This window comes from Esox lucius, chromosome 1 (genome assembly GCF_011004845.1).
Source record: "Esox lucius isolate fEsoLuc1 chromosome 1, fEsoLuc1.pri, whole genome shotgun sequence".
Classification (NCBI taxonomy): Eukaryota; Metazoa; Chordata; class Actinopteri; order Esociformes; family Esocidae; genus Esox; species Esox lucius.
Genome location: NC_047569.1, coordinates 20,602,685 through 20,625,834, shown reverse-complemented (window position 1 = coordinate 20,625,834; position 23,150 = coordinate 20,602,685). Strand labels below are relative to the sequence as shown.

The 23,150-nt window shown below is 38.3% G+C and overlaps 1 protein-coding gene across 1 annotated transcript in view; it reads left to right on the top strand.

Moving 5' to 3' along the window:
• Positions 1–304: 304 nt before the first annotated feature.
• The window catches only part of LOC105005787 (CD166 antigen homolog A), a 39,282-nt gene continuing 16,436 nt past the window's right edge, over positions 305–23,150 (top strand). Inside the window, 4 exon segments of the mRNA XM_010863965.5 lie at positions 305–554; positions 21,994–22,100; positions 22,424–22,625; positions 22,755–22,819. Coding sequence (XP_010862267.2) covers positions 503–554; positions 21,994–22,100; positions 22,424–22,625; positions 22,755–22,819 — 426 coding nt within the window. The 5' untranslated portion in view covers positions 305–502.

Below are 23,150 nucleotides of genomic sequence, written 5' to 3'. Positions count from 1 at the left end.
TCACCTGGTTTTGGAAAGTAAACGTTAGTGGGGTGCTACTTTGAACACCTGCGGTATCACTTTGCTATCAGCTACTGCAATCAGAATTTAGAGGTTAAAGGAATGGGATAATCTATTGTCATTTACTTCAGCGTGAAAATTCCGGGTGAGGAGACACAAAAGAAACTCGTTGCATTGTAAGCGCTAGCCCACACCCTATCCTGCGTACCCCATCACACACCCCCAACCAACCTCCCAGCAGAGTCCACAAGACAATGGTGGAGTTGATTCTGGGCGGAGTTGCTGCACTACCCCTAAATACAGAGCGCTGCCGGTCTTTCACTCGCGCTCCCGCTTTTCTTTCACCTGTTAAAGCAAGTGAGAGAGCACATGTCATTCGCCTGTGACCGTACTTTGTGAATATCTCAGCATTTAACCCTGAACGGACCTGAAGGAAGTAACGTAAATCTTCTCAAACTTAGTTTTTTTTACAGCTGTAGAAGGATCTCTGACATTCGCCAGGATGCGCTTTTCCAACTGTATGTGTGCCATTTTCATCGCGCTTTTCTACCAAGGTATTGTATCACGCATTTTCTCTTACCTTGTGTGAAACAACATGGTTTTATTTTTCCTAGTTATAATTAGCATCTATATCTTTATTCTAAATGCCAATCGATTGAAAATATTGATTTCAGGTTTCTGAAGACAAACTTAGTTGTGTTGTAATTAGAATATATTTCTGTGCATTTTACCATTATTGGGCATAGAGGACTACTGCGTTAATAAGATCAAAATCGTTACAAGTGTAAGGCTGTACAATCTCTTGCCACATCCTGGGAGAGTAGTGGTGGTTTCTCCAGGTAATATAATGTCATGTGGTCTCAGTTTGGGAGAGATGTCCTTATTTTTTGTACAATAATTGCTACAGTAAACTACAATAATTTTCATTTTATCCTAATTCGTGTGGCAAACTTTATTCCATATCAAGTGCATTACGCACTCAACAGTGCTTGCAGCACTGTGCACTCAAGAGGCAGGTCACGCCTTGCATCCCCAGTCTAAAGCACGATAAATTATTACTTGTACCGCTTTTACAATAGCAGTATCATGGCTCTGAAATTAGGAATGTCAAATAATATTTAAGGCAGATACTTGATTTGGCGAATAACATATTTGCAAATAACAAAATGTAAACCAATACAAAAAAGTGTGTAACGGCAATTAATAGTTGAACTACAGATGTCTGCAGATATTTTATGCAATTCCTGCAGGAAAAATAATAAGTTGACTGCAGTTACTGCACTGGTATTGCCGTTTTAAATTGCATGCATTTTTGTGTAGGGATTGCACTATACCATTGTGTATTATAAATGATGGATATGCATGATGTTTTTTTCGCTGGTCCCCTTCCATTGTACATTTTACATATGTGCCCCATGTACGCCGTAAGTATTTCATACCCGTAAGAGCTAATATAATGTAAGTGTTTCTCATATGCTTAATGGGTGCAATTGCATGAACCACGAGGGGTGAGGGGTGTTGGGGTGAGGGGTGGGAGTGATTTGATTTGGTGAGTCAATTGTATGTGTTGGAGTATGAGTGATGTGGGGTGGAGAAGTGTGGTTGTTGGGCTTTTTTATATTCTTCACATTTCTTCAAAGATAACATTTCCCCAAGCTAACCATATGCACCAGTCCCACTATTTAAACAAAAAAACACAGTGGTGCTCTGAATAGACCTTTGGGAGTGGTCATTAAGATCCTCTCCATCTGCCAGTGGGTCACATGATGTGCCTTTCATAGTAAATTACAATTTGCCTCACCTGTCAATGTCACCCGCTCTCAGGTTTTTTTATTCAAACTGCAGAAGAAAGAGCATCACCTGTGATGATAGCATTTTACATGTGTAAAGTTTCTTTTTTGGGTGGATTAAATTGCATTGCCAATCGCCTCTTGTTTAAAGATAGTGAAGTTAGAAGGCCTTTAGGGTGGGCCTGTAATTTATGTCTGTAGTTCCCCATGGTAATACATTTGAGTAGTTGAGCTCGTTGCTTCTTTCACCTTTATATGTGTAATTTCAGGAAGCACTATAGGCAACCTTATTTAACCTTAGCTATCTTCAATAAATCCCATTCTAAACTGAAAGGCCAGTTGGTGTCCCACCACAAATTCAATCTTAACATGTTAATAGTAAAAAAAAAAAAAAAATTGTTACCTGCCTTGCTCAGGACAGAACAAAGCATCTTTAATCTATCAACATTTTTCTTTCTGGTCATATGTTTTAACCACTAGGCCACCCTGCAACCCACTAAAAGCTGAGGTTTTGAGTACTCTGTTTGTGGCGTTAGGTGTCAGTAGAGAAACCCTCAGTCAGTAATTACTGGGGCTTACAAAGCAAGAGGTCTTATTTTACATCTTCTACATTCTTTCTGTTCTGTAGCACAAATGACATTCTGACATAAATGACAATCTGTCACCAAATGAATTAAGCTAACTTTTCGCTCTAGATGGGCTTTATATGTCATACTATATTGTTGTAAACAGACTCGCTAATTCAATAAATTATACACAGCCTGGTGTACCAAAACTCCACATACTTTTTAACAAGTGCCCCTACAACACTCATCACTTTGTTTTATTTGTTTTAGGGCATTTTATGCTTTATTGGGCAGGTGGTGAAAGATGAAAGAGGAGTATGCTGAAAAGAGGAGTATGTCAGATAGATAGAGTAGCTGGAAAGAGGAGTATGTCAGATAGATAGAGTAGCTGGAAAGAGGAGTATGTCAGATAGATAGAGTAGCTGGAAAGAGGAGTATGTCAGATAGATAGAGTAGCTGGAAAGCGGAGTATGTCAGATAGATAGAGTAGCTGGAAAGCGGAGTATGTCAGATAGATAGAGTAGCTGGAAAGCGGAGTATGTCAGATAGAGAGAGTAGATGGAAAGCGGAGTATGTCAGATAGATAGAGTAGATGGAAAGCGGAGTATGTCAGATAGATAGAGTAGCTGGAAAGAGGAGGATGTCAGATAGATAGAGTAGCTGGAAAGAGGAGGATGTCAGATAGATAGAGTAGCTGGAAAGCGGAATATGTCAGATAGATAGAGTAGCTGGAAAGCGGAATATGTCAGATAGATTGAGTAGCTGGAAAGAGGAGTATGTCAGATAGATAGAGTAGCTGGAAAGAGGAGTATGTCAGATAGAGTAGCTGAAAGAGGAGTATGTCAGATTCATACCCACGCTGCAGTAGTGTGTGTGCACCAGAGTCAGATGCTTAGACTACTGGAACACCCTATGAATTATGGGCATTAGTCGTTTTTTGGCTCATTTGGCTTCTGAACAGCTCTTCTTTTAAAAAAGCTTAAAAATAACCACAAAACAATGAAAAAAGGGAAGTAATGTAGGCTAGAAATATTTTAGAGCGGGAAATGCACTTTCAAATAGATTACATTTTACCAGTCCTAATTATTAGATGCCTTTGTGTAGGTTTTCATTTTAAATTGTCAATTGGTTTTCCATTGACTTACCTGCTAAAATTAAATGTCAAAAATCTGGGCGGGCTAGCAATACTGCATGTAGGCACGGCAGATAACCAAGCAGTTAGAGCATCTAACCAGTAACTAAAAGGTTGGTAGATCAAATCCCAAAGCCAGCATGATGGGAATTTGGTTGTTTTGTTTTTCGGCAATACAGGTACGTTTTTTTTGTATTTGTATTTTATTTTTTAGGTGAGTAAAAGTAACTCCTTTGGCTCAAATACTGATGCTGCAATGATTGACCCAGACCAGATAGGGCTGAAAGACAGGGCCCTGAAAGTATTTTAGAACAATTAGTCTGTGGAGATGCATCTGTTTTTGTTTCCACACAATTCCTACACCCAACCCCCACCACCCTCTGGAATAGAAACCACTCAGTGTCACACCTGATATTACTTGTCAAGCAAGTGGGTCGCTTCATTTGGTAATGGACTAATGTGACCCCTTTTCTCTTGGGGACCACACTGTTTTTTTCCCTGAGAGAAATCAAATTGAAATGTATTCATTTACTTTCTCACTCTCTGTAACTGGTTTTGTTTTGACATGATAGATAGCACGTCAAAACAAAAAAACAAGCATGTTCAGACCGTTAAAGCAAAATTAAATGGCCGATTTATATTTTTAGTTTGCACAAGGGTTTTGTGCAACTCATCACTCAAGAATTACGTGCATATGTAACAATTTTGGAAAACACAATTACATTAACTAAGAACATATCAGCAGTTCTTTTATGTTCAATGTGAACATCCTAGTGCTATCCCAGTACTTAATGACTTGCAATTATATTCAGTGTCAACATATGAGAAGTGCTGTTTATGGTCAGAAACAGGCTAGTAGGGGCAGTTATGAATGTAATTGTAGTTAAAAAGAATGTCTGTTTGTTAGGGGCTTTTCTGCAAATGACTTTCCATTCGATGGATGTTTTTCTGTTTTTACAAGTTAGATTCCAGCAAGAGGTGAGAAATGTTTTATTGGGGAATTGTGTTGTTTAGACTGGCGTTTTTTTGTCTTTGTACACATTATCCTAACCCTAACCTCAGTACTGTCATGCCTTATCTTTACCCTAAGTAAACCTTAACAGTTACCCTTAAATGTTATTCTTAATGAGGTGTTTTTAGGGCCAACATAATAGCGAAACGTTAAGGAGCAACATAATAGTGAATCCAATAGCACTGGGAATATGTTGATATGTTGGAACAATAACAAAATAACATGGAAATCATTTATTGTAGATGTTTATGACCGAGGTCATATTTACAAAGTGAAGGGTAGCCCTTTATTTGTGTGACACCACACTGGTACAAGTTAATACAGTTGTAATGACACTGCATAGCTCTGAGAGAGGACATGTCAGCCATGTTGACATCATAAAATGTCTCAATTCTAAATTATGACACAGAAAATATGTGTGCAGTTTAATACACTAACCTATTAGCTTCTCATACAAATTAGGAATGTTCTCTCCTTTTGTACTTTTCCTACCCCTTATTAATACAGATTTTTTAAAGGACTTCTATCACACCATCATAACATCATAACAAACATGCAACATTTTCCCAGCATCCTACATTTTCCACTCACATTGACAGCTATTACTTATTTCTAAGTACTGGAAAGCACTGAAAGCACAAGGAAAGTCATTGTTTAGTGTTTGACTGACTTTTTCTATTCGTCATATGAAATTGGGATAGGCAAATTATTTTCATTTTAATTTGCCAAACTTCCCTAAGATACCATTGTATTTACTCAGTCTTTCCACAATTTTATTCTAGTGCTATAAACCAACTCAAACAAAAATTCAGGGGTATCTGTTTCTCCATCTGGATGTGGGACTACATTGTCATTCCAGTAATGATTTTCAGTATAGTGGCGCTGTCTTTATTTATTTTAAAACTGATTAGGGGCACACAGCTAAATGTAATTTTAATCCACTTCTCTAGGCCTCTTGAGAAAAGGGGTAGGAGATAAATGCTACCTATCCTTTTATCCAAATGCGGTTAATGAGAGTTAGCTAGCCAACGGGGCGTAGTCCTGTTATTTTTCAAGTTGGAGGGCCGTGTGTGCAGAAACAAGTGGAGGATCCAGGATTCTGCTTGTGGTGTGGAATGTTTACAGTGACTAACCCTTCCTTCAGTGTTCTCTGTCATTAGTGGGACAGACAATGTAGTGTCTTTGTTTACTGTATCATTGAGATAACGGCTGGCAAAATGGCCGTGATAATTTCAGCTAATATTACAAGTGAGTGATACCATTTACAGCTTCATGAATAACTCCATCAGTGGGCTGAGATATGCACAAAACTGGTGAACATACTAGATTAATTTACTCTCATTCAATCTGATTTACTCTCATTCAATCTGTTGTCTCAGATGAAATGTTTTAGGATTTTCTATGTAATTGAACAATATTTTTTCTGGCATGTTAACAATATGTATAATATTTATAATAACATTTTTCAGCCATACATGTATTTGTTTTTTAGATCAGTCTACCACCTTCACCTGCTAGCTAACTAGCTAGGCCACAAACAGTGGTTAAAAGTAGTGTTAGCCTGTAACAGAATGTTTTCACTAGCTCAACTGTTAGCATATTGTAACAAAGCTAATAGTGGTAATAGCATATATAAAAACTGCTCCAAGGGAGTCGCAATTGTGCTACTGTGATTGGCTTATCCCCATTTACATAATCAGTAACATCACATTTCTGTTTACATTAGCATGTAACAACAAACCAACTGAAAGGGATTGTATGGAGGGATATCAAACAACACATATTGGAGATCTTTTTGAGCGGGAACAGTCACACTCTACTTTCATATGTGAAATCATGGAGGTGTGTTATGTGCTAAGAAACCTGTATTACTATATTCTTCATACCTCCTTTTTGACCAACCACAGAAATAATTGAAATATTGAGTCTAGTTTTAAGGTGGTTAAGGTTGGTTGAATTTAATTGAGCAAGTTCCATCAGTGATGCATTGTAACCACTGCAAAACCGAACACCCATGGTCAGAAGGTGTCATTCACTTGGTAAGAGGCAAGGATTGTGGTGAGACAGTCTAAAAAAGTATGAAATTGGCTTCCAAATATAATGTATTCTGGTCACTAAATTTTTTTGTTGTTGTTATAAAGTCGGTTACACAATACATTTTTCATCTAAAAAATAGACTGCACTTCCTTGGAAGAGACCATTTCTAGAGTGAGATTTCCACTCGTTTATCATACAATTTCGGCTTGAGTTTATTTGAATATGTTTTGGTAAAGATATTATAATGTCAACCGGACAATATTTGTTTTAACAGTCACAACAAACATTTAATCCAAAATCACGTCTTGGCTTGTATTGTTTCTGGTTAGTAATGTCTCAGGTTCTGAAAGTTTTGCTTCACTTTTACTCATATGACAGTTGTTGATTTGAGAAACACCACGTTTTACATATATATTACATTTCTAGTCACTTATTCCATTAAAGTTTTTTTAGAATGGCACAGAACACCACCATTTTCCTTTAAATTAAGATGTCAGCCTAAGAGTCAAAATATATTCCAGTCTTCATTTTCTCAAACAATATTTTTTTCATTATAGCGCAATTCACCACAACAATAAAAAGTGTTTGTTTGACAAAGGTGGTGACTAGATTTATATTGTTTCAATGTTAAAGAGAAAGCCTTGACAACAGGAGTGAGATTACTGTGCTCTAGGCAACAGTACTCTCTCTGTTATGCCAAAATTGACCTATTGAAATGCATGAGGGTTTCTATGGTTTTAGTGATAGCCTACAGTGAACTAGTAGGCTCCGCCCTTGTTTTGGGACAAAAAAAGGGGTTGTTTGTCTCTTTTGTTATGCACACTATACCTCCTGCTCTGTCTGAATTCCTTTGGACTCCTAGAGATGGTATTGTAAAGTGGGGTTCCTTATATACAAATGCAAGGCAGGATGGTGACTCCTCCTGCCGACAACTCTTTTTGTCATGAAGATGGAAGAGCTAACATCTCTCTTGGCATTGCTTATCTGTTCTCATCTCTGATATGCGCAAGGCAATCCAAGCCCACTGAGGGGAAGTAGCTCTGATCCAAATAAAAAGCTAATGACATGATATTCACAAAGATCTTAGTTGAAATATATTGCTGGAAAGCTATAAGCTTGTTAATGGATTTGAATTCATTATAATAGAGCATCAGGGTTCCCCAAGGACAAACTCCATTGGGCACGTGTGCCTGAAGAGGAAGGGGAGGTATTCCCAAGCTCTTTGTTCTCGGAACTCATAGAATGTAATTTTTCTCCCCCCTCCCCAAATTGCCTCATGGTATCTGAATAGACACAAAACAGTAATCGGGTGTCCCATTATTAAGAGCCTATAGTCCCCCCACAGGAGCCCTAAGCACTTGGAATTCAAACTGACCCTCTAAAGGTTAGTGGAAAACTTGGAGGATATATACTCCTCATAAAGTCAGGGATTGCCAACAATTTACATGCGACTGAAGCAGATGGTGCTGTTGTATCACACCCATTTCACTGTCTTTACAGTCAAGAGCAGTCTATTATGATGACAAGGCATTGTCCAAAGGAATCCCAGATTAAAAGCGGCAGGCAATAATAGTAATGCAGTTGAATGCGATTTGTGCTTTCCCATTCATTTTTAAATGTCTTTTCATTCAAACATTCTTGTACAATTTCAGCCATGAAAACACAGTGTCATATTTGGTGTGCCCCAGGGAGCAATACAGAAGTGTTTTCTGTCTGTGTTTGACCCCAGCAATCCCCCATTCTAGTCTTTTTAAAAACGGGTTCTTTGTCTAATACTGATGCCTCTGGTCTATCGTTCTGAGAAGGCGGCAAACTATTGAGCCTGGAGCTATCCATGATTATATGCTGTGTCAGATGAACTTGCAGGGGTTCTTATTCAAACCGGAAAGGGCCCCTTTTTCAACAAGGAACAGTCACGGCATATCTAAAAAATATATATATATTCAACAAGTCATTTTTGCATGCTAGGGTACAATATATGAGCTAGTATGAGTACAGAATATAATATTCAGAACATTTTCTTCACTCTACATGCATGTCAAGTTGTTTTGAAGCATTGCTTAGTTTCTTTGAAGCATTCTTAGAGTTTAGATGCATTCTTCCTTAAATGTGTTGGAATCCTCACTGTGAGTCCCAGGTGAAAATGGTCTTAGTAAAAGAATGTCATTTATGCTTATACTTATCCGGCTGTGAGTGTTTCACTGCCTGGTAAAAGTACTTAAAAAGTCTGGTGAGCTTGAGAACTTGACATATTCGCTACTCAGTCACTGGTTGAAATTGTCTGGTTACAAATGTCACATAATTTTGTACCAATAGCATAAACTTCATGAAATTGGTGTTAATGATGACATGGAGATCTGCCATTTACACAACATTACACTGATTGGGCTAAAGGGGGCTCTATTACAACAATGTTGCACGTCAACACCCCTAACCCAGTTTGACCTTAAGTGCTGGTAAGAATTAAGAATAAAGGAAAAAAAGATAAATGCTACTTTGGCACTGAATTACCCATCACTTCACAAAAACTTGATATGCCACATTTGTGGAACAAGGCAGTGTCTGTTTTTTAGATTAGTACCTTAAAAAAAGGACCACTATTGCCCATCCCCCATTGGCAAGATTTAGACTAAATGTGCATAAACATTACCCATATATTTTTTTCCTTACATAGTTACAACAGTATTGATAGAGAAGATTGTTATTGGGGTTATTTCTAAATATTCCTGGGATATGGTATCAGATATAACACCCAAGCCTAGCTTAGAATTTCTATTATTAGTATAATTGGAGTGTCTACACATCATTATCAAGGGTGCCAATAATGTACATGACTGTGTATATGGTACAGTGTACACTATCCAAATAATATTAATATTGAACCCCTTCATGTATAATAAAAAAAATACAAATGTGGGTCTGGACCAAAACTGTGTCCTGTGTATAATTTGCTTGCAGAGTTGTGAGAATACATCAACAACTTCAAACTGTATGAGGATATTAGAGTTTTGGGAGGATGACCAATTTGTGTGAAAGTAATTTAATACAAGATTAAAGACAGAAAAGTAATTTGCTTCCTTCCCATGCTTAATTCTACACAGCACCACCACCTACCTGCATTATAATGCTGCCAGTCCACCCCACTCCCCTCTTGAATTATTTTGCCACCACTACAAAATAAAATCCTGCAGCAGTGTGGAAGTAAAATAACTTTCATTTTCATCTCATGATTTACAGAATTCCTCCTATTCAGCCTGTTTAGAATAGATAGTTGATAGCCAGTGATTAAAGTCTAAGTGTCAGTTCATGAATTACACTTTCATTCTCTGCAACAGAGCATCAAGTTTCCCACGCCAGGTCATTCTGGAGGGTTCCATGTTAGTCACTGGACTATATGTTCAGTCTTTTATTGGAGCTGCATAGTGTTCTTTCTCCCCATCTCCCCTTAATCTCTGTGTGTATCTCGCTGAGTGGAAGGGAAATCACTGAGTTCTACTCTGGCTCCATGGCTCAACCTCAGAGTAGAAAGGCAGATCCTTTTGTAATGTAGCCCAGAACCCAATGGCTTTATATGACAGGCCGAGAGGGGTTAAGCCAGAACAAGCCTTTCCTTTGAGGGAAAAGTTTGTTCTGCCAAAGGTCATCAGTGCATGTTGGTCACACCTGTCTGATGTGAATTACTACCACACAAAACTCTCAAAAGGATATCTTTAACTCATAGTCCTGCCGAAGAGTAACACATTCTTCAGTGCTGTTAATTTACCACGTGCCACACAGAAGCTCCGTCGGGTTTGTTATGTACATTGACTGTTACTTTTCGTCTTATACATATGTTCTCTGAATCAGTGTAAAGAAATATACAAAAAAAGGAAGACACTCAAGACAGTAGTTCTTTCATAATGGATAGCAACAGTAACCATGAGCTTGATATCCTCCCCAGAAATACAGATAATCTTGGAAATAACTGAAAAATAACCCATGTAGGTATTTAATCATCTGTGTGTACTCTGCATTCATTGTTAATTCATTAATGTTAATTCATGTTATTGGTCTGTGTGACCTTGTGAGTGACTGTAGATGCCCCATTGTTTTGATCTTCAAGCAGAACACAAACACTTTGAATTAAAAACCTCATACTTTCCTAATAACAACCAGACTGCAGATGTTATTGGAATGGAACACATGCTGTCCTGTTTTACATTGTAGGGACAAAAGATCAGTTCAGAACAGTGTATTACTCACTGGGATCACAAGAAAGCAACAATCTAATTTATGAAAGAGACTAGATAAAAACAGCATATCAGTAAGATGAAGAATGGGAAACAGTTTTATTTGGATGATTAAACCATAATCAAACATTGTGCATTATTGATCATACAGTAATGTGCAATAGTGTAACTGTAAGCACTTACAAATCAGAGTCTTATTTAAACATATTCTAAGCGTCCAATCACCTAACTCGCTTCACATACCTATGTCTCCATCCAGGGCAGTAGTGGGACTGTTACAGCATGATCCGTGCTGTAGAAAGGTTTAGCTTAACCTCGGTAGAGGAATGTTGTGGCAACAGGTGTAATCAGCACTGCCTGCAGCCATTTGCAGATAGCATAAATACAGGGGCCCCTCTAGCACACATGGAATGAAAATGTTCAAAGCACCAAGGACTGGGAGTTAGAGAGGGGAGCCTTGCAGGGGATGCATTAGGTGAAGAAATGCATCTGTCTTTACAGCTGGTAAATCAAGTAACTTTTACACGTGTAGTCTAAAAATGTTGCTATAGTCCGCGCAGTGCTTGTAAAGTGGTCTGGTATGTGAACAATGGTTACTAATTAAATTGAACTGAATGGTAAATGAAATATCAAACAATCACAGTCTGAGAGGGAAATTGTGTTCATACGCTGCTCTTTTCCATGCTAGGTTTACTTCAGGCAGTGAAGGATATTATAAAAGTTTAAGTCCTGTCTGATCATGCAATACCTGTTGAACACACCTTGATGTCAAGAATGTTGAAGTGCGGGGAAGTGTTTTGATTGAAGAGTTTGGACCCATGCCCCATGCAGCAGCAAATGTTGCGTGCAAAAATCTACACCCCCCCCCCCCCCCCCACACACACACACCCCGATTTTTCAGTTGCCATTTTTTTTCTTAATTATTTGCATTCGTTGACATTTGTTGACATTCAGTAGTCTAAAATGTTATTATATTTCGAGCAAATAAATTAAGAGAATGATCAACTATTGATAAATGTCTATTAATTGTAGAGCATAAAGTAAACCAAATGTTGAGCTTCTGGCTACACAAACTTGGGACTGTAATATATAAAGAACACCCTTCTGCACTTGCCTCGCTTTCATGGAGTGTGCATAGGTTTTCCACTTGGGGAACAACCTGCACATTTGACTTTTCTCTAGCATATTTAGCCTTTTGATTTAGAGATAGTTCATTATCTGATTTTCCATTAGTCAACCTGATCTTGGCCAGATTCAGAACCATAAAAAGCGCTGTGGTTTATCAACTGCGTGCAAATCTAAACCAGTCAGTGATTCATGTTACATTATCCGCGAATATCTCTGACTGAGTGACTGACTGACTACCTGTTGTTAAAATTGCTTGTTGGTTAGAGACGGAGACCACCACCCAGTAGACCGGGTATGAAGCGGTATCAAGTCAGGCCAGGGACGAGGAATATTAGCTGAGGATAGGGTAGCTACAAGCGTCAGTAGCTGCATAGCAAAAAGGAAAATAAAGGCTCATCGCTGCCCACGGAGGTAGAACATTTCCCACAAATGCAATCCTGTTGACGGGCCTTAAAAATGCAGAGCTTGTATGATTTGTCAATTGGGTTTTTGAGTCTCAAAATGATAATGAAATGAAACACTATTTATGCTATGCTTTGAATATAGCCTACTTGTTGACAAATGGCATTTGATTATAAACTATCGTGGCAAATTATTTACGTCTAGCCTACATTATTTCTTAGGCTACCCTACATAGGGATTACACGGTATCATTCGTAATGCATATGTCACAGTGATTCATTGGTATTTAGCTGACCTAATTCTAATATTTAGCTGCATGTAGGCCTAAAGCTAACTCAGGTTAGTCACAAATGGGGTTGAAAAGAAAACCTACAGGCCAGTAGATATCCAGGAATAGGATTGGACAGCCCTGATTCAAACGCTGCACGGCTATTAGTATGGTCATGATGAGTAGACTTCAGTTTGGAGTCGGCTACCGTTTAACGAGCCAGTCAGCGCATTTTCATCAATTATGGGTGTGGTCTAGGTGATGAGTACTAAACCGAATCAAATGAATGATAACTGTACTGAATGAATCATTCAGTACAGTTATTTTAAAAGATAATTATTTTTGAATCACTGACTAATTTTATTCATCTTTTTGTCAATTCTATCTCATGGTGGGACCTTATTGTTTACTATAATAGCACTCTATTTAATGTTTCCAGCCTCGGACTCACAGAAATAGTAATGTTACCGAATTTCCCCAACAATAACCAAATTATTCAGTCTACAGAAAATAATATCACAAGCAAATCTAGTAGGCCGCCATGAATGTCAGCAATAAAATGTTATGCACAGCGTGCACATCATAGGCTGCAATCAAAAACCAGTGCTATGATATCATAATAATTCATACTTCATGCAGAGTCGCAGCCACTCTTGTTCTTAATACTGGAACACCACCGGTTTCAGATTTGGGTAAAGTTGTAGTTGTGGATGCTTATATGAGAGCCATTTAAAAATGTTCAATAACTTAAAGATGATAGCTCGGCCTGTTTGTCATCCATGTTAAAACTGAAGTGTAGGTAGAGGTCTTCACGGATACAACCGAAATCCGATTATGCGAAATCCGATCCTTAAACCGACTTGGTCGGATACAATATTATGTAGGCTTGACGCCAGTCAGATCAAGCGTGGTTCTCAGATCCGTGTGAAAAAATACCGACTATATCCGAAATTATATCATAAGAAGAAAATATCCTGAAAATAAACATCATATGATTCAAAACTGCGTTATGCGTTGCAGTTGGTTATAGACAGGTGATTTGAGTGTTCATAGATTCTCACTGCATGTCTGGTTTGAGCTTCCACTAAACTTGCAAAAATAATGCCTAGTCATATTCAGCGGTTCAAGTCGCCTATTTTATAAATATTTCTATGGAGATATGCGATCAGATATTTTTATGTTAGGAGGCGTGGTGTTTAGGACTGTAAATAGTCGGCATTTCAAAGATTTTATTCGCAATGGCATGATATCCAACGGTTCACTTTCTGTGTGAGCGGTATCGACAAATTACTTTCAGACGCCCGGAGGCTCTGGACTGCAGTTCACATAAGACATCCCACATCCAGCCTAACAAATAAATTAATGCGCACAATTTAGTGGAAGACGAGCATTTTGGAGAGAGATGCACAGTGTATTCATACAACCGACCACTTCTCTGCCGTTTAAATTAGAGAGAACTTTCTAAGAAATGAAACAGGCTAAACCATATGAACTATAACAAAAGCATGTAAAAAGTAAACGTAATCTGTCGGATCCAGTGAGTGATTTGGATAGGAATTTCAGGGACACAGTCCGGCTCGATACTGGCTAGCCAACATTTCGGATCGGACGAAGACCTCTAAGAGGAGGCATATGCTTCCACAAATATAGTAGAAATTACAGGGGATTGTGACTAGCGTTAAAGCATTGGTGATGAATGAGTTTTCATTCCGACTTATTTTGTGATTTTCTAGTGCATAATTGATTCACCTAAAGGAATCTTCCAGAGCAGGGATTACGTACATCCGAAAAGTTCACTGAACAGATCTGTTAAAAAAAACGAATCGTTCATGATTCGCGCATCATTAAATCGAATTATTCTTTCGAATATGTTATGCCCAAATGTTCGTGACAAAGACGCCAATAAGTGTTTTCAGACATGTTAATCAGCTACAGTTGTTCATGTGCTTGTTTGATCGATGTAGCCTACAGTATACTATTTGTTTTTGTGAATTATCGTGCTTTGGTATTGCGTCATGTGTATTGTTGGTTTTATTGGTTGAAGGTCGATTCAATCGCATTCGAATGGACTTTTCCCAACTCAGATTGGAAACGCCCCATGTCCTAATGGTCACAGCCTGATCAGATTGATATCCGGTGTTGCGTTTAAATGTTAGCTTGCGGGATCAGGCGGCTGTGTGAGGCTATGCTTCTGCATTCCAGAAAAAAACGGACTTTTAAAAAACTTGATAAAACTCCCATTCTCTTCCTGAAGGTAGGACTAGCCATGCAAGCTATTGCTTCGCAAACAATTGTGTCCCCTAACAAACATTGCTATCGAAACAATATAATGTTTTCAACTGGAAAAGCTGGCCAGAAAATATATGGCCATGGAAATTTGCTTTTGACGTTTTTCTTACCAACAACAACAAAAAACCATTAAAATGACCGTCTATTTAATTTTGATATTTAATTAGCAAGTTGTGCTCATTCCAATACTTTTATAATAGCCTACCGTTTTTGGTTATGTTTGTAACCGGTCCATTCAGCTAACGCACAGGCTATAACATCCATCAGGTAGCTTTTTTCTGACCAGCTAACCAGATTATACTGAACCTAGTGGCCGTTTTTAAGGGAGAACGTCTTTTGCACTCACCAGCTAGTTAGCTTTTTAGTTAGATTTTCTGGTCAGCAGTCCTACATCATAGTCCTACAGCAGTCCTACATACCTGTGACATATGTATTACAAGGGATAGTATAACCACAAAAAGACAGTACACATTGACAAATTACATGACAAAGTTCTTATTCAAGTGCCCATAATGTAATTGAGTCTTTAAATGCAATAGTTCACTTTAACATGTTCATTTTGACAGGCAAAAACCCAATCTGTGTTCCATATTCAACACCTTTTTTCTCTGTTGTATGACATTCAAACCTTAACCTTAACTGATTCCATAGTATACATAACCCACACACAGCTAGAGTGAGGTAATCCCAATTTCTGCAGAAGCGGCGAGAAATGAAGTCATTACTAAAAATCCTGAGCTAGTGAATTCAATTAGCAGTTAATGGACCACAGAGGAAGCAGTGTTGCTGTGCTTTGTTAATGGCCTAATGCTGGCTTTAGCACGTTGTTAATGGGAGATGATGGTGGATCTTTGGAGTTAGTACTGTGAGCCACCCATGATCTGGCCCTCCCTTTTCTGGAGAGATGTTCTGTAACCACCTCTCCCCTTGGGTCCCCTCCCCAAGTGCACCCCTAAAATACATAATTCACAACATAATTGACGTGATTTTTGAGTGCACTTATCTTGTAACCCAGCAGAAGGCTGCTGTTTCTGAAAGCAGTTCCTTTACCCTCCTTCGTAATCCGCGGATGTAATTTATGACGTTTTTAAGAGGTTTTACCGGTGCTTGTATGGAGTTTGAGTGCATAGAAGAGGACATTTTGAAAGACTAAAGACACCCACAAGATCAATTTTAGGCCATCCAGCCTTAGGCTGGTCTTTCTATCTAGATGGCATTGCTTTTTTTTATGATGTTCTTTTTCTCTTCCTGTCTGAGATGTTCACATATATTACATACAAAAACATTTTTTTCAGATTTTAGGATTTAAAGCTTATGCTCCTATTTACCCTCAGCTCCAAGGTAAACAACATCCCCAGATGTTGTCCTCTTCCGAGTACTCTGCTCAAGCATTCCATTTTTTATGTGGATTTCAGTTAATTAGTAGTTATAGAATATTGATACCTCAAACTGAGCTGTCAGGAAGATTCAAAGCCTTTCCCAAAAGAGCAATTGGCAAATTCAGCCCTTCAACGTCAACAAGGAGAATATGAGAAACAATGTATTTACAACTCTAGGTAGCCGTAGCATCAAACTAGAGAAGAGCTACCTGGCAAGGCAATCTACCTAACATTATATAAATCCCATTTCTATTGACAGTCCTCCCCATGGTAAAATTAACCAAGCAAGCAAGCACTTTTTGTATGTCCTAGGTTAGTGGCAAAGGACAGGGAAGTTTTAATAGGTTTAGCCGTAGGAGCTAACTATATTTTTATCTAGCTAGCTTGGCATTCTAGCTAACGTTATAAAACATATTGTTCAGAATTCCCGTTTGTAAAGCTATTCCTGTTGTTTTTTTATATACATGTTATAGGCTAGTGGCGCAAGACAGTGTAGCACCTATAGTAAATTAACCACATTTCTGAAATTCAATTTTCACCATCAAAATAAAATTCTCCATGCTACTTGTATCTATTGCTTATGTGTTGAGGCAAAATATGGTCACCAGATGTCTTTTTAGCTCCATATCAGTCTGTGTATACATTTCCAACATCTATATTTATTAGAATTTTCTACAGAGCTTTATCCAATTTTCTTTGACTGTCAATAATGACCGGACCAAAATCAAGAAGAGAAATGTATTGGGGATACCCATTTTTACCCTTTATATGTGGCATACTTTATATGTGGCATACTTTATATGTGGCATACCTCTAGCACTAATTAGACCAAATTTATGTCTGCCATTTTAATAGCAACAGTACCTTAAATGGAAACAATTTCTCCCCACCCACCCCCGATCCTATTATTTTGATCAAACAATACCTTGATCTGCAACACAACCAGGAGGACTTTGGACAAGGACAGCAACGAGTCTTTAAAGCCTGGTACTCCGGAGGTGTGGGGCAAGACCTCATGTCCTCCTAAGTTTAAAACAGGGCAGGAGATAGGGAAAATGTAAAAAATGCATTCCTTAGATCTACAAGTATTTGTAGTGGAGAAGGAGAACTGACCCTACTCAGCAGGCACAATAAAATAGCAGTGTAAGACCTTGGGGCTGAGACAGGTTCCAGTGACACTGTGGCACTGGACAGGGCCCAAGAGGCAGGAAATCAATCCACCCACATTGCCAAGCATCAACCAAAGGCACCCCCACCAACCGCAACCACCCTGAAGGAGGGCCGAGTATTGCCAGCAGAGTTCAGCCCAATTGCACGATGTGCGCAACAGAGAGACACGAAGCCAGTGACTCCACCCCCAAATGACAATGGAGGGAGGGTATCCCAGTGGTGATGAGAGCCCACCTGGCAAGACATCAAGAGTGGACAGTATCAAGCCTTTCTGGTCACCTTCACACCCCTGGACCAGACTACACTTAATCAATAGATCATACTAAAGAGATTGAGTTCTTTAGTAGACACTTAAAAGTTTGCAGTGAGTCTGTATTTCAAACCTTAACTGGCAGATCATTCTACAGTAGTGGAGCTCTATGAGAGAAGGCCCTGCCTCTGGCTGTTTGTTTAGAAATTCTAGGTACAATTAGAAGGCCTGCATCTTGCAATCTAAGGTTACGTGTAGGTATGTATGGCTGAATCATTTCAGCAAGGTAAGTAGGGAGCAAGGTCCATGTATTGATTTATATGTTTACAATAACCTTAAAGTAATGTTATGTCAACAGAGCACTGGGATGAATGTGTTTTTTAAATTTTTTTAAGAATTGAAAACAGAATAGATTACTTACAAATTAATTTAAAAAAGGCTTGATTCCTCATTTTTATGTGTCTCAGACTCATAATGTAGTGTTGTTGTGTACTGAGACGGAATGGTCTATCTGAGCGGGATTATGTCATAACTGCCCACAGACATTAGTAATGGGAGTAAATTGGTCAGAACAGTTTTTATCTCACTAATTTAATTTGACTTTACCCTGTATGCTACAGTGTGTCTAATCTTTGACCTATGTAGCTGTGCTGAATTTAGTCTTAATTTAGTCATGCATCGTGCGATGGGACGGCATCAGACAGGAATAGTAAAAATGATAGCACTCAAAAAAAAACCTGTGTGATAAGGATGTCATGCAAGTGTTGTCAGTCATCCATCAGCAAGATGATTACACCCCTCCGAGAAAATTAGATAAAAAGAGATTGCAGCTGTGTAACAGAAACCTGTGAAATGGATGCTGTATGCATGTCAAAGACATTTCCTAAGGAGACAGAAATCAGTTGAACAACATGTCTAACTTTTGAATTGTTGTGAATTGATGATAATGAAACATTTTAGGTAGCACTTCTAGTGTAAATTAATTACAACGAGTTTGCTGAATAATTGATTGAATCCCATTGATACGGTAATCATGTGATAAACAAAGCTTGTCTATAAGTTGAAAACATAAGCACGCAGCTGGCTGATAAGTTGAAAACACAAGAATGCAGTGCATGGCCCTGTCAAAATATGGAAACAAGGCTAGGTAGTTGGCTAACTTGCTTATTTAGTTTGTTATATCTTTGGCTATTTTCATGAACTGAGGTTTGGTCTTGGGCTGCATGAAAAGTTGCATGCTATCAACCCAGCAGTCCCACCCAGTACAACGTTAGATTGAACAATATTTTCGGATAACCAGTGCAGCACACAACATTTAATATGTTTCAGTGCAGCACATAAGGGTTGAATATGTTACACTAAAATCTAGCTAGCTAACTAGCTGTGGCTAGATCAGCTGTACGGAACATATCAAAAATAGCTAAAGTCTTGAAGACATGCTCGCTGGTACACAGATTGATATTCAATAATTTTGGGGGATATGGCAATAATAACTTATTTCTGTCAGTTCATTTGTGTCACACAGATTTGTCCTCCCCTTACTAAATATCTCTGTTATTTGCCAAAATTGAAAATATAATTGGACCTACAAGTACACCAATGAGGTGACAAACATTTACATTAGCAACACATTTGTGTTTAAGCCTCAGTAACTGCATCAGTGGGGGACGCTACATCGGAAGGTGACCGGCAACAATTTGCGTTTTCATTTGGTTCCCAATAAAATCAATATATATCTGATGCAAATCTCGCTAACAACCTTTCTTCATCAAAATAAATCTGTTGTAGTTTAAAAACAGTCTAACGTTTTTACACTATGATAGTTTATTTTGATGAACGAGGCTTGTTGCCTGGTTTGTGTCAGAGAGAGTGTAAAACGGCTAAAAATATCATTTGTCGCATATAACAAAACCCAAGGTAATGGGGACACTTTTGCAACAGACACTCCCTGAGGTTACTGAGGTGTAAAGACGATGTCTTGCTCAATATGTGTTGAAATGGAATGAGTGGTGAAATAGGAATTATGAATCTGAAGTCCTTCCAGCACCATTTATAAACGAATCATGGGTAAGAATGTTGTTGAAAGGCAACTATAAACATTTCACACTGGCACAAATATTCAAACTCCAGCAACAGCACTTGTTTGACAGAGAACGCTATGTTAGTTACCAGGTGAACAACAATATCAGTGAGTTTATATAACTTTTAGGTGAGTGTCTGTCCAGAAAATAGTATTTATGTATTGTGTAAATGTTATTTTAAAAAAGTTGTTGTCACAACAAGATTTTAAGTCTCATTCAGCTCTGAATTTGCTCACAATTCTAGACAGTTGTTAGAAATTGGTGAACTAGTCTGTTGAAATGCTTAGTACTGCGTCTTTTCTGTTTTCATTCTAATAATTCTAATATAGACAGACTGGGTTATTGGAATGAAAATGATGTGCTGCATGGTTAATTATTTCTTGAATAGAAAAAATGGTTGTGCTTTGAATTTGTGTTCTTGTAGTTTGACAAGTTGTGTTCACCGTAGGAGTCTGGCCGCTCTGCAACCAGTATTGATTTTTTGGAGCCGTTCTTCTGGCTGCTCTAACCTGTGCATTCCCCAGCTATGTTATTCGCTATGCTGCCTTTGTGGACATGAACCACCGGATCATCATTCACTGTTAGGTTCAGCACTTAATACGTGTGGGCATATATTTTCTTTTGAATCTCTCCAAAGAGTTGTGTGACACTGAGAAATTGTGTGGAAACGGGAAAAACAGAAAATGGTGGGAGTAAGGGGGTTGTGGGGGGGGGACCTGATTTCCTGTGTGACTGTCTTCTGCTGTTTCAAAGGGAGCCGTCATAATCAGGAACATGGAAGTACTGTATCTCCTGTGGTGCCATAACCTTTCTATCCCTCTCTTTTGTTGTTTTTCTTTTCCATTTCCACAGCTTGAGGTATTAACTAATTTCACATTGAATCTGAGGATTCGTTATTATGTTGATAAGTTAATAATATTAAATATCAGGGATAATCTCATCTGAACATGTCAAAGTTTCAAAGTGCTTATGTCCTGATATGATTATGTCACAGTATGGTTGTGACATCACTCATTATTGATCCAGATTTTCAAAAGTTATCTGTGTGTATTTTTCCCAATTAAAAAATGAGTAAATGCATAGAAATTATAATATTTAAAGAGCAAACAGTCCCAATTTTACACAATGGTCCCACCCATTCTATTCATTCTATTTTCTATGCATTTAATCTTATGTAATTAGCAGAATCCAGACAGATTTGTAACATCTGGAAAACTGGTACTTTAACTGAATTAAACTATCTAATACGCTGATTATCATTTAGTAGTTCTACTGTTATCCAAACTGTTTCTCTTTTTGAATTTTCTACATCGTTTGCTTGGGATTGAATCAAGTCCTCCCATTGTTTGTATTTGAAACACAGGTATTAAAGCTAGTAATTTCAATTAGTCAGTCCATGGTTGACATTGTGTCATGGTCATGGTCATCAGCCCCAGTTGCCTGAGGATTACCTTTTATCAAAAGCATCGCAGAAGCTTCAGGTCAGTTAAACTCATTTAAAGTCCTCCCAAGAGGGCAAACACATCTTTGCATGACTACTCAAAAATACCCCTTTTGAATATGAAATACAATAGTAAGCTATTATACATTGGAAATATAGCCTTACAATTGCTGTCTTTGAGATAATACTGTTGGCTTTTGTGTTCTTGGTTGTGTAAGGTTTAAAACCTGGATTTCAGACTTTTTGTGAAACATTTCACAATGTTCTATTCGTTTTGTAAAAACTTGTAACTTTTGTTACTTTCCAGTGTTTGCAGGGGTGGGAAGTTGTATAACAGTTTGATGTGTAACAGAATAATAATTGAGAAATCACACATTAGGCTGTTAGATCTGATGTACACATGCTGCAGAATACCAAAAAAGTTATAATAGTAATGACCATTCAAAAATTATTTACATATGGGATTAACATTCAAGAGATCACAGACAACTAATAAAAACACTTCATTGGTAACAAGAAGCAGTAAGCAACCATTTGAAAATGTCATTGTGTCAAGTGTGTGAAAGCAGAGTAGCGATAATAAACCATTCTGCAGCTACTTTTTTGGGAACATTGGTCCACCTGGTGTAGCAATTGAGGCGATTAATTTATGTTTGTAAATACAACATTTCAAACATGGCAAGCCTTGTATTTTGTTGGCCACCCTCTTGTAAGAAGACAGACCTGGCAGCCTATTAGATTAGAAATAGTTAAGGAGATATATGATTTGTCATTCCCCTAATCCGATTCTCCCTAACCAGATTCTCTTCTCTCTCTCAGTGAGATGTCTGGATACTGTCATCGGCCTGTATGGAGAGACCATTGAAGTGCCATGCAACAATGGAGCCCCGAAACAAAAGGACTTGTTCATGATCAAATGGAAATATGTAAGTTGTAATTATTTGGAAAGACTGAATGAGAGACTGAGACACATATCTATAACCCACCTTGTCTGGGCACACATTCACACTATTTTCATCCTTGTGAGATAATCAACACTAACCCTATGCAAACGTTAGGAAGACCAGCAACTATAATTATAAACAAGTTGATCAGATATTCTAAAATAGCTATTAGTAAGTCATAAAGCAAGGACTGTTTCACTCCTGTGACTGAATGGGTGTATACTTTGTTTATTCATTTTTACATCAACACTGCAGTGTGCTGTTGTGTAGAACTGTTATGTTCTTAAACAATTTCACATTTCCAGGACAATGGAGACCTGCTGACCCAGCTTAAAGACCAAAACGTCTCTGTCATGGCCTCCAATGAGTACAAAGACCGTGTCAGCATGGCTGAAAACTCCAGCCTGCTGATTGCTGCAGCCACACTGAAGGACGAGAAGACATTCACCTGCATGGTGGTGGCCGGTTCTGACATTTCAGAACACCCTGTCAAACTCCTCATCCGCAGTAAGTACATGCAAAAGTGCAACTTATACGTGCTGTGGAAAGGGCCTTTGATGTACAAAGCTGTGCTGTGTGATATTATTGTGCTTAGCCTAATGCTTACAGCTTCTTAAAGTTAACTCTGTTCCACAGAGGCTCCAACCAGACTGGTGATCACAAACGCATCCACAGAGCTGGAGATTGGCAAACCAACGCAGGTAGGTTCATCATTTGCTTTGCATATGCCTGTATAATATTAAGCATGATTGTCAAGGGAAATCCCCTCATTGGAGATTAAGTACCTTGAGGCAAACTCAAGAAAGACCATGCTGCTGGAATAATTAGTGCTTTAAAGTGATCCTGATGAATTAGTAAATAGTAAAGCAGAATATTTCATGGTCCAATTAAAAAACCCATGGGATTTCACAGGCGCTTTTGAATTCTTTCAGCATTTCATGCTCATGCTGTATGGGCAGAAAAAACTCACAAATGCAATAGATGTAGTTTGTACAAATCAGTTTAGCAACCAAATGACAGGGATTATTTTTT